The sequence below is a fragment of the Alternaria hordeiaustralica genome (assembly GCF_023758085.1).
Source record: "Alternaria hordeiaustralica strain BMP 2776 chromosome Unknown scaffold_37, whole genome shotgun sequence".
NCBI lineage: Eukaryota > Fungi > Ascomycota > Dothideomycetes > Pleosporales > Pleosporaceae > Alternaria > Alternaria hordeiaustralica.
The window spans coordinates 143,439-155,899 of NW_026056809.1; the positions used below are offsets into that span (position 1 = coordinate 143,439).

At 52.6% G+C, this 12,461-nt stretch overlaps 3 protein-coding genes across 3 annotated transcripts; 1 reads left to right on the forward strand and 2 right to left on the reverse strand.

Moving 5' to 3' along the window:
- Positions 1 to 3,264: 3,264 nt before the first annotated feature.
- On the forward strand, positions 3,265 to 5,116 carry J4E84_010173 (uncharacterized protein; the record flags this gene model as incomplete). Its single annotated transcript, XM_049392729.1, has 4 exons — positions 3,265 to 3,309; positions 3,361 to 3,716; positions 3,768 to 4,611; positions 4,664 to 5,116. The coding sequence occupies 4 exons, from the start codon at positions 3,265 to 3,267 to the stop codon at positions 5,114 to 5,116; spliced, it is 1,698 nt and encodes a 565-aa protein (XP_049239530.1).
- Positions 5,117 to 7,038: 1,922 nt separating this feature from the next.
- On the reverse strand, positions 7,039 to 8,777 carry J4E84_010174 (uncharacterized protein; the record flags this gene model as incomplete). Its single annotated transcript, XM_049392730.1, has 4 exons — positions 7,039 to 7,564; positions 7,619 to 7,887; positions 7,935 to 8,389; positions 8,459 to 8,777. The coding sequence occupies 4 exons, from the start codon at positions 8,775 to 8,777 to the stop codon at positions 7,039 to 7,041; spliced, it is 1,569 nt and encodes a 522-aa protein (XP_049239531.1).
- Positions 8,778 to 10,175: 1,398 nt separating this feature from the next.
- Positions 10,176 to 11,276, reverse strand: VPS26 (Vacuolar protein sorting-associated protein 26; the record flags this gene model as incomplete). The annotated part of the gene is made up of 4 exons (XM_049392731.1): positions 10,176 to 10,279; positions 10,328 to 10,444; positions 10,492 to 10,989; positions 11,060 to 11,276. The coding sequence occupies 4 exons, from the start codon at positions 11,274 to 11,276 to the stop codon at positions 10,176 to 10,178; spliced, it is 936 nt and encodes a 311-aa protein (XP_049239532.1).
- Positions 11,277 to 12,461: the final 1,185 nt, after the last annotated feature.

Here is a 12,461-nt window from a genome sequence, read left to right on the forward strand (position 1 = left end):
ACCTGGGTATTCTTTGATCTATTCCGGGGTACCAGACAACGCCCACCTATCTAGGAAGCAACGTTGCATACACAATCCACGGCTTCCACTATCAGCAACTCGATTAGCTATCGGATATGAGGTGTATAACGAACGCGATGAGTATTCGCTCTCGAGCACTATAACTACTCCGTGGGTCCCAGCCCGTTCTGATCTCAATTTTGGAGTATGCAGGGAACCTTGGCTCTGGGAAGTGGAACAATCGTACGTCAGAGCGCCGAAAGGCAGAAGATGCATCGCCGAGAGGGTGGATTTCTCGAGCATGCGCGAGAGTTCAATACAACCATCATTATCAACCCACTAATCCACCGATGTTTGTGCCCAAAGTCGCTTGCCATAAGGCTTTGAGTTCGAGCGCGAAGCCCAGAAAAAAGGTTCATAACCGTGCCACTGCATTCGGTAAAACTTCGGCAATACCAAAACCAGCCATGCCCCGCTACCGGTGTCGCGTCGCACACCATCCGTGAACTCGTCGCGCTTCCGCACAACACCCAGACTTGTCTTACCTTGTGTAACCTCTACGCTTCAAAATGTCTACAGACCCGATGGACATCTCGGGACAGCCACCCACATATCCACCCAATCTCTTGGGGATTCCGACAGAGCTTCAACTAAGGATTGTTGATCACGTACGCTACTGTAGTGCGCATGCTGGCTTCAAAACACATACTGATTAGGTCAGATAACCCTGAAGAGCGATCTCGCATCACTGTGTAGGACATGCTCAGCTCTGCGTGTTCTCGCGAATCCGCTTCTATATAGGCGCATCGTTCTGCGCCTATGGAGTCAGCGTGCGGTCGATCGTCTCAACAAGTCCAATTTCGCAGGTGCTGGCTTACATTACCAGCACACGAAGGAGGTTATCATCGAAGACGAAGCGATTGGCGAAGAACTCTACACGATACATACCGGACGGATCTGTCCACCTATTCTGGATCGTCGGAGTAATGCTACTTACCTAACTGAGTCTGAGAAAGACAACGCCGCCTACGCGTTTCTGCAAACCATGCATCATAACCAATTAGAACGCTTATGGTAAGTTAATAAGCGAATGCGCTAGCATTCGATGTGGATGCTGATGAGATCAGGTACCATTCGCGGCGGCCTCTCTCGGCAGTGGTTAGAAATCATCTGCGCCACTACCAGACGAAAATACAAGACCTACGAATAGGCTTATACACCGATCCCGGATCGCCCGACGTACTACCCCAGATACTCTGTGGTCTGCAACGCCTCGATCTTTATGTCGATAATTCAACAAGCCTCATTCTGTTGTACATGAACATCGAAGCCGTGGGCGCCAACTTGAAATCGTTGTCGCTGACAGCAGCCAATTCCATGGATATCAGTACGGAACTGGATGCCTGGGCAATGGGCGAGGAGAACGAATACACCCAATGCACACCCAAGCTCGAAGAGTTCACGCTGTCCAATTTTATCTTTGACAACGCTTACGAACAGTTCTCTATAATTGTCAACTATCATCAGCTTGTGCGATTAGGGCTTTTCGGGAACTCCGGCGGAACCCATTACTTTCTCCAGGAGCTTGCCGAAAGTAGCGAGGAGAACAAGCTTCGTTTGAAGCATATTGCTGTGGAAATTGCGGGTGACATCGCGGAATCCACTGAGCTCGTTCCTCTGCGATTATCCTTGAATCAGATATACAAGGCCTGCGAACCCCTTGAGAGCTTCCATATACACTACCCGCACGGCGACCACTCATCCGACTTTGATGTGTACGACTTCCTAAAGCCGTTCACTGATCGCGGGCACAATTTGCAAAGTCTGAGCTACCACGTCGAACAATGGAACTGGGGCCAATTAAACCACGACGTTATAGATGTGCTGTACCGGGTAAGCCAGGAATCCTTTCGACAAGTAAAACAGCTTGCGGTGTACTTCGAGGAAGCATTGATGCTTGACGGCCTATGGAATGAAGAGGCCAGATTTATGATCTTTATGGTAAGTGGAAGCTATCGCATTCAGAGCGGCACCTCGTTCAAGGAGACCACAAAACACGCTGGAGTCTGCGTAGACGTTAGTTCGCTTAATTTGCACGTTTGCATCGTGCTTTAGGCTGCAGACCCATTAAGTTCCTTCCTTGTATGAGGTGGTGGCGGATCTTGAGCATGATATCTAACATCTATCAGACTTGGATAGGGTATTTCCGAGAAGTACGCTTGCTCCACCTCCGCGTGCCACACTGCGTTCGCATGGGGCAGAGCAAACACGGGTGGGACCCCGCACTATTGATCCTACAGCTGCAAACCTTCGCAAACCGAGTCTTTGAGTTTCTAGGTCCAGAATCGAAGTTGGATGCTCTGGTGATCGGTCATGTTGCGACTTTGCGGAACCCAGAAAACCTAGACCTCGTGCGTCCACTTCCGCAGCAATGCTTTCTCCGAGGCGAGCAAAGAGATATCCTAGGTCGTACCGTCCCCGTTGCGGTTCCTGTTACGAGGATGATGTTGCGCGAAACGCAACCGTACACAGATATTCTGGAAGTCGACTACCGTACTGCCGCCGATGAATGGGAGGCGTGGGCAACTCGAACGATGTGAGGATTTGGGTCGAGGGAGAACGTCATCAAAAAGATCTTTTAGCCCGAAGCATACAGCGTCTTAGGTGCTGTCTATGTATCAACATTTGATGGAATATATGCAGCGAATACATAGCTCATTCTAGCCACCCCAGTGCCGCGAAGGCATTGCATCTGAAATCATGGTATACAGTTCCCATCAGATGTCCACCGTTCAGTTGGCTCGATTTGTTCGGTTCTGGTACGATAACTCTAGGTCCAATATGCAGTTCCTAGAGCGCTTCGCGTAAAATGTTGCGAAGCAGGCTTAACCTGAACTAGCCACAAGGAACTTCCTCATTGGGGCAAGAACCAAACGCTGACCATGATCGGCTCCAGTAGCCGATGCGACTCGTCGTTCCTTCACGGTAGCTTCACACATGCCGCAACGACATGCATTGCCGGCGGACGCGGCATACATAGCGCTAATGTATGTTGTTCATTCGAGAGTCAATTGAGCGCTGACACGATAGCATTGGATGCAGGTCTAGCAAGGGTGGATGCAATCCTTCTGGCTCCGCGGCGTCTAGATGCATACTGCAAGGGTGGTCGCTACAACCCCTCTTATGTACCAAGTGTATTGAAAGAGGCCACCAAGCAGTTTATCTTTGGTTCCAGCTATCGCGTTTCTTTGAGCTGCAACAACAATGTTGCAACTCAACACCGACTGCCAGAGACGAGTACTCAACTACGTATGCTACCCGCGTCGCCGCTCGCTACATGCGATATACTGAACACAGCAGATAAACACCAGAAGCGATCTAAAGTCACTATGTTTGGTGTCGAAAGAGCTCAACCAACTCGCCCTCGAAAAGCTTTACAAGCGCATCGACATCCGCCTCTTCAGCGAAAATAACACTGACTACATCCTTGAGTTGCTGAGAAACGTACAAGGGAACCTCCAGTATACCAGAGAACTTGTCGTGGAAGATGAGTGCATCGCCGAAGAAACTACATCTGTACAGTACGGCAGTGTTGGTCTACCTGACCTCAAATGTTGGACCGGTTCTGGCGCCACGAATGCAGATCCTGAAGTACGCGACAGTCGACTTGAGCAGGTCTTGGATCTCATCCCGGCGAATTCCCTGCGCACATTCCGGTAGGGCTGAAGTTACACATTCCGTCCTGTGTTACCTGCTCACATCGACAGTTTCCTCGGTCGACGATCACTACCGTGGTGGCTGCATAAGAAGCTCGCATCGAACCAGAGAAATATCACAGACCTCCAAGTCAGTCTTACTATGGGTCTCTTCGACAACTCTATAAACATACTACCAGAACTGTATCAACGCGAAACGGATTTGAAACAACTGGACATGTATATCCTCGATGGGTCGTCACTCAACGACCTGTTATTCGACTATGTTGAAGCCGTCGGAAGCAACCTGCAATCCCTGTCTTTGAGCGCCAACATTGACACTGACGTTTCCAAGCTGCTCCGGAACCACGAATGGCCACCATATCAGTCCAAACTCCCACTGAAAGAACTCAGATTGACTGGCTTGACATTGATGCACGTGTACAACTCCCTATCGACAATCATCGATTTCAGCAAGCTGCGAAAGCTCGACCTAGTAGAATGCGCCGGAGCCTTCGGATTACTGGCGGACATGACAAATGCAATGCCAAACCAGCAGTTCGATCTTACGCACCTTGCCTTGAACGAATTTGTGCCTCGAATTGGCATCATCAATACTGATGACGAGCGCAACATAAGTTTGGTCAACTTCTTGAAATCTTGTCCAAACCTGCGCAGTCTGCACTTTGGTCATTACGATCTCGAAGCTCTACCACCAGGGTTGAGACAGTACCTACAAAGTAGAGGCAAGGAGCTCACGAGCCTGAGTCTATACTCCAAAACCGAGATAATCGACGCCGGAGAGTTCGACTTTGTCTGCCGATCATGTCCAAATCTCGAACAATTTGCCGCCGGGATCGACGAGGAATTTATAATGGCAGATGGGTTATGGTACCACAACCTGAGAGACTTCGTAGTAAGCCTTACCAACCCGTCAAGTCACTATAGCACATATTAACTCCCCACAGGACTCCCTCCGCCGCCTCCCCAAACTCCGTACCCTCCATGTCCACCGCTCTCGCATCTCCCTGGTCGGCGGCCTCGGCAACGGCTACGGCAACCGCTGGAACACATCCATGATCTCGCTACAAGTGCAAAAGTTCGCAAACCTCATCTTCGGCGAACTCTACACAACAAACCCAAATATCGCCCTCGAAACACTTATTGTGGGGCACTTGGGTCCCTTGTTAAGGAAGAGCAATGCGGTAGAGCTGGACAACGGTCGGGAGGTCAACTCGCAGCATTATCTACCGCAGTTCTGCTTTGTGAGGAGTAGGCAGGAGGATCTTTTGGGGAGGGCGGCGACGAAGGGGGTGATGGTGAGTAGGGCTGTGTTGAAGAGGACGCATGATTATATGGGTATTTTGGATGTGGATGCTGGGGTGGAGGCGTGGGAGCAATGGGTTGGCCAGGCTATCTAGCATTTGGGTCACATCCCACGGATTCAATCGATGACTTTTTCTAGCTAGAAGTATACATCTCTCTAGAAGCGGCCTAATCCTTGGGTTTCGATGGCATGTATGTGGCAACTACTAATCTGGAGTACAGGAATAGAATCATGATGCAAAGAATACCGAGCTGCTCATCTTCCCCGTGCGCAGTTGTACGTTCTGCCAATCCACTTCCATGAAGATATACACTCACAACCGTGTGTTGACTCAACTACTCAACGATCCCTATCTTCATCCCTCCCCGGCCAAACAACCTGCTTCTTCCACACAGCTCTCACACACCCCACAACCGTCACCAACCAGATCACCACCAACAAAGCCGTCATCACACTCGCCACCCACAGTATGCCCTCGCTCTCCAACTCCCTCCCCAGCACACCCGTACTAAGCGTAAACCCCACATTTGGAAAGATGAAAGCCCACCACGTCAGACTAAACGGCATCCTACCCACCACCCCCAGATTCCCCAGCAGCGCAATAGCAAACAACCAGAAACTAAACACATACAAGAAAACCCCCGTGAAAAGCGCCAAAACACGAAGTATCTCCGGCGCAGCAGGATGCTTCGCAAAGTAGCCCCCCTCCATCCCCTCCGGCACCGCATTCGCCAGCCCAATCAACGCAACAATCGTATACGCGCCACTGCCCACCGGTATAAACAACGCAGGCCGTAACTGAGCTGGCGGAAACCCGTTGTCTAACAAGTTGCGTACAAAACCGACTATGGCAATGAGACTAACACACCACCCAAACCCCTGCCACGCAACCCCACTCACAACCACCATCACCTTCCGCCCATCCGTCTGGCTCCCCGCCACAAGACTCGCCACCGTCCCCGTCAACATGGCCGAATACCCCGCTAAGAATAGACTCGGCAGCGGCGGCACAGGACGGACCTTTCCCCACTGAAACAATATCCAATACTGGAACACGGAGTTTACGAGAGAGGCCCCCGCGTAGATCCAGTAGAGTAAGTAGACGGCGTCGATGAGCCAGGGGTAAGCGGGGCCGTGCGTGATGCCGTAGGTTTGGATGCCGGCGAGGATGACGCTGAGGGAGAGGTAGAAGGAGCCGAGGAAGAAGGATTCGGAGGGGTGGAGGAAGGAAGAGAGGAAGTGGGTGCGATGGTGGAGGAAACGGAGGGCTGTTAGGGTGGTGAGAGCGAGGAAGAGGAGGATGTTTAGGATGAAGAGGGTTAGCCCGATTTGGTGGAGGCCTGGGGGGTGGGTTTGTTAGTATTGGCAAGCGCGACGGGATGGAAGAGGGATGGGTACCGGGGAATTGATGCGGTGTTTCTGCTATGGCGAGGGCGAGACCGCCTGTGCTCATTGTTGAGAGGAACCAGGCGAATGTGAAGTGTTTAAGGCGTGAGCGTATGCCGATTTTGTGGTCTGGTTGTTTCTGCTCTTGGTGGAGCATCTCTGGCTTTGACGACGGGGTCGTGTCGGATGTGTGTGGGGATGTAGACATCTTTTAGTGATTCTTCTTGTTTCTGCAGAGTGCTCTTGTCATGTGTTCTTGGTTGTTGCTGTCATGGCATGGTGGCCAATGTGTTGACGGCGGTGAAAGGTATGCGGCAGATGCGACACCAGAACCATCACAAAGCTCATCGCTAGCAATAAGTTTGCGCGCAGCGTACGATTATCCGTCGGTGTAGCTTCCGATAGGATGTGGCCTTCTCCCCAGAGGTCATGATCGTGAGATATCCAATGGAGAAGTTGCGGATCGGTGGTTGGGCATGACGCGCAGCGGCTCTGTTTCCGGTCGTCCTATTCCCGGAGCCGCACAAGCTTCCTCGCACATCAACCGACGCAGTTACATCTTCACCAGAAATCTACCGAGTAAATGCATCGAACTGTTTTCTTTCAACTATTAACATTACTTGCGAAAGTTCACGCCACCTGCTGAATCCTATCCTTCGCCTTATCCTTCTTCTCCTTGGCCTTCCACTTGATATCCCCCGGCTGCGGCCACCTGTAATTAACAGGCGACTCTCCACCCACGAAGATGCAAAGATCATACATCAAGCCACCACATAGCGCACCAGCAATAGATGCGCCCCAAGAACCATACGCCCAGTACCCGTTCTCAAAGGCCGAATCGTATCCAACCCACAATCCGATGAGCCTGGGACCAAGATCGCGCGCGGGCGAGATACCCAGACCGGTGTTGTAGCCAAGTCCGATCATGGTGACGAAACCTGTAAGACCGACGACGAAGGCTGTCATGCCTTGGCCTGGAGGCGAGTTCTGGTCGTCTCCGAGTGCGAAGATGACGCAGACGAAGATGGCCATGTAGACGAAGTCGTTGAAGAAGCCGGTTGCGGTGGAGTATATGGGTCCTTGAGGGAAGAGAGCCTTGCCGGTCATCTCCAGGGTAAGACCGGGGTCCACTGCATGAATAGCGTCTGCGTAAAGGCTAACACAGAGTTAGCAACTGAGGCATTTTGATCGGCAGAAGATTTGAACTTACGCGTAAGCTACAGCGCCGGCACAAAGTCCCGCCAGCAACTGCATGAAGATGTAGACGATGGCCATCTTCCAGGGGAAACCGCGGTAGACGGATAGCGAGATCGAGATTGTGGGACTGAGATGTGAACCGCTGACACCGCCGCCGAGGTAGATGCCAATCATGACTGCGAAGCCCCATCCCCAGGCTTGGGTCTCGAAGCTGCCGGTGCCTTCTTGAGATGTGGCGACTGAAAGATTAACGCAAAGTCCGATGAGGAGGTATACGAACGTCTACACGGCGTTAGCAAGGTTACCGTTGGGATAAGAATCATACGTACGGCGAGGAACTCGGCAGGTGCCTGTGGGTACTTGGCTCGCAGCCTAGCAATTGGGTTGCGGTACTGGTTGTAGAACTCTCGTTCTGCCTCGTGCTCCCGTTGTTGAATCTCTTTCTCTTCCTGCTTAGTCTGTGAAGACATATTCGTATCGTGTTCCTGGAGCGGTGGAAGACCGTCTTGCAAACCAAAGTGTTGCTGCTGCCCACGTCCATCAGAAAACTCCAAGCCGTGCTCGTTTACGGGCGCACGTTCCTGGCCTTCATGATGTTCATGGCTGCGAGCGTTCGGTTCTTGGTTGCGGCCAAGCACCTGATCAGCTTCACTTGTTGGCACGCGTTTCATGTTGACATTGCGGCCGTCAACTGTTGTTTGGAAGTGCGAGGGGTCGCGTCGCTGGTGTGGGCGACCAACGCCGTCTAGCGTCTCCTGGGAGTCTTCTGAGTCTTCTTCCAAATCTGTCCACGTTCTAGTCAGAATGATTATTCTTGAAGGAGGTCACATCAAAGGAGTATATGAAGACTTACCTTTGCCATCGTGGAAGCCTAAGCCATCTTGTCGAGCGATGCCATCTGCATCTCCTTCGTCGACCCGGTACAGAGACTTGCGCAGGTCGCCTCTTCCCCACCACATACCCTTACGTACAGTGCGTGGCAAAGGCGCGCCCAAACCGAAGACTGGTTTTGACTTTTGCTCATTGTACCAAGGGTTCAGTGAGAAGTAGTCGTTCTCGACGTCTACAGTCTGCTGTTGCTTCTTCTCAGGTCGTCGCGGCGGCTCTTGCCGAACATTCTCGCGAGTTGCCCGGCTCTTTCGAGCAGTAGGCGTATTTCTGATGGTGCCCATTTGGGTCATACCCGTTGCAGTAGTGGTACTGCGCTCATTCTCGGGTCGTGACTCCAAACGAGCGGTGTCAAGTCTTCCTATACTTGGTGCATTGGAACGACTTTGTGCCAAACCCGATGGCATGCGTGTTGCCGTGGGTTGCTGTCTTGGCTCAGGCGTTGCTGCAGGTCTTTGGGATGTAAAGTAATCTGACTGCTGCCCTGTGGAAGGTTAGTACATGTAATGTCATGATGCTGATGAGAAACAAGCTCTTCAAATTTTTCGAAAGAGAAATCGAACTTGTTCGGTAACTTACTGTTGTCTGCTTTGTTCGGCTGTTGTTGCGACATGTTGTATGCTCGTTTCTTCCTACGTCTCAAGGCAAGCAGACCCTGACAACCTTATATTCTGATATGTACTGGACGTGGGAGTAAAACAGGGGCGTGGGAGGTGCCAAGTGTACAACATGGTGAAAAAGTAGTCCCGCGATTAAGCCATGGGAAAGTGAAGAATTCCATGCAAAACGTCATTTGCAGGGAAGCTTTTGCCTAGTACGCCCACGTCCCCATTATTTCGGAGCAACTCTTGGTGACGCGGAATCACACATTCCAATCATTTGGACGGGTTTTCATGTTGAGTGGGTGCGTACCGTTTCGGGAACTCAGCTTTAGTGGGTATGCCCTGATAAGAAGGGTTCCATCGCGATCCTCAGGGTTGCGGCAAAGTGTGGCGTCGTGCGGATCGTGAGATTGCTGAACATCGGCATCTTAACTGTGGGTCGCATGCGCGTTCCGCGGAGCTGAAGCCTTTGTCGTCGACATAATCGGAGCGACAGATTGACATTATGGTGTGTTGTGAGCGAAAGAGTCATCAAAAGTCTCCTCGGAAAGTGTAAGAGGAATTGATGCAGGAACCGCGTAGGGAGTATTTAGGTGCAGATCATCCGAGAGCCTCGAGAACAGCCTCGACCAATAAGCACAACAACGCTCAAGAGGCCGCAACAACCGGCAGCGGCGATGCCGACTCATGGCCTACCTAGACAATCACACAAGCCACACTTCTCTAACAGAGAGTTCGGGACCAGAGCCGATGGTGCACCACGATCATGCAGGTGAAGACGCACTATTGCATCGTAATGTGGAGACTCGGCCAAGATTTCTACGTTTGCCCGATGATTTCCCTGCGACATTGCCGTCCCTGGAGGACTGCATTGCTGTATTTACACATGCACCATCCATGCACTGAAGAAGGCCCCAGTGTCTGCGTAAGCTCCCGCCGCCGCGGTGTGATAGTACAATGTTGAGCCCGATCCCGAGGTCCGAACATTCCCATGGTGGGTCGATGGGCAGCCTTTGGCAGATCCCACACCCCACGCTCAACAGCTTCCAGGTATTCATGCAGTGACTTCTATCTACGTCCTCACGACACTGCTATCAGCTTGTTCTGCTCCTGGGCCAACGTCAGGCCTTCCGGTGCTTGTCGGAATAGCACGATCTCGGATTGCTTAAAGTATCGACGGGCGTCTGGAGACAGGTCAGTCACAGTTGCGTAGAGATGTGCGTATGTCATACCTTCGTCGATGAGTACTAGACTCAAGTAGTATCGGGTGGAGTACTTCTTGTTGACTTCACGGAAGGTGGGTGTTAGGTCGAAGCCTCCGAGGAACAACCTGATGGGAATTGTTTCGCCTTGACGTCGTCAGCAATGCCTGTCGCAACAGAGTCATCGTGCTTACCTCGCGACGGTGAGCCGTCCATGATCTCGAAGCGCACCAGGGTCTCGCTCTCGTTGTACTGGTTGGGAGCAGCCCCCGTTGTCTCTCTTCTTATGATGGACAACTCCATGTGCTTGATCTTTAACCGTACCAGCAAGAAGTATATCCTGCCGACGATCACGTCCTTCAAGTGGTATTTCGATTTCGAGTACTCGAACTCAATGTGCAGGCAGTCTTCGATACCGACGTCCATCTTAATGGAGCTGTTGGTCTCAGGCGGTATCCGGTAGGAGTAGACCCAGAGGTCCTTCTCTCTGACTACATCCGCCATTCTCCGCGACACGGTGACGCGCACAAAGTAGCGCAGCTTGACGTTGATGCCATTGTAGGATTCGTATTGCTTCTCGACGTTCTTGAAGTTGAAGTCGAACGTCTGCGGGTGCTGGAGCTCGCCGGGGGCTGCGAGCTCTTGGCCGAGGGAGAGGAACTCATAGTGGTTTCCGCGGTCGAAGAACATCTCTGGCGCATTATGTCAGCACTGCGCGCCGAGATATAGCTATGGTGAAGCTCCGGGACGGCGGATGCCTACCAATGGTGCCGATGAATTGCACCTTGATGCCGGTATGCTCTAGGCGCTTGCCATCCTTGGGCCTCACGGTGACCTGGCCCTTGACTGATTCGCCATCCAGGTACAGCGGGACCTTCTCTTTGCGGTTCTTGTCGAGCTTGACATCAACGGCGGAGCGGTCGTCGAGGTCCTCGAGCACGATGTCAATGTCGACCGGGGTCGAGAAGAAGTACGACATGCCGGGCCAGAGAAGTGCCGGTGGATTGGCGCGTGTTCGGAAGCGGTATCAGAGGCACTCGTCGCGTCGGTGGTCGGCGGCGCTCGACTGGATGGCCGTGGTGTGGAGAGCTGCGCCCCAGATCCATGGCAACAGCTGATGACGCTTGTCCCTGTTGAGCCCGTCACGTGAGCGCATCCTGCCCCGCCTTCCCCGATCCCTCACCAACACCACCTCGTCATGTTCACCCCCAGGTATCCTTGTTTTACTCTTCACTGGGTCCACGTCACGTCTGACTGCTGCTCTCGCCGGGTCAGATGGTCCTCCACTTGCCCCTCCCGAGCCTGCGGAGATAGGCACCTGCATACGAAACAGCAAATATGCACTCGTTTGGCGGTGAGCTGCACACGAGCAGCTGCAATATCGCGGCGTCGTGACTGATCGGGACTGTCTGCACGTCTGGCTCAAACGTTCTCACCCGTCTGGACTATCCGGAGCATCTGCCGGATGCCGCCCCAAAGACTAATCGACTAATCGCAACTCAAAGACTGTTCGCAGCCTCGATCCTCACCGGCCCGATGCACTTTCAGATTCCTCGCCTAACCCCCACGCGCCATTATCAAACAGCTTCGTACCGCGAGTCAAAGCGGTGAGCTGAAGTCTATTGCTTCCAGGCAGATACTCAGTCGAATCGCAATCTACTCAGCAGAGCGCCCTGCAGTTGCCTGGCGTTCAGAACTCAAGTCTGCGCTGGCATGTCGTGGTCACCGGCATGCGGGATGCATAAGTACCTGAGAAGGACTGGGGTCCTCATGCGGGGAGACTGATGCGCTACTCGTCATCCCACACGCGACAGGTCCACTTTCAAACGCCGAAGTTCTCTCTCTCCAGCCCCGGCTTCGCGGCTGTTACAGCCGGCTGGGCCTGTTACTGAAACTAGCTACACGCCCTTGCTCGCCATTCGCTGTTTGCTTTTCGGAGCGTGCCATCGTGGCTTGGCTCCCAGAATAACGACAAGCTCCATCGCATTTCACCCTTGCCGTTGCCGTCATGGCTTGCGGGAGAAATTTCCAGACCAGTATTCCAAGGTCCCACGCCTTAAAACGCACCACGCCCCAGCGCGCATCGGGGCGCCGTTGATTGCTTACAGTCTGCATACACTTATATTTGGTCCCGACCACATCGCAATATACTATATTAACCCTA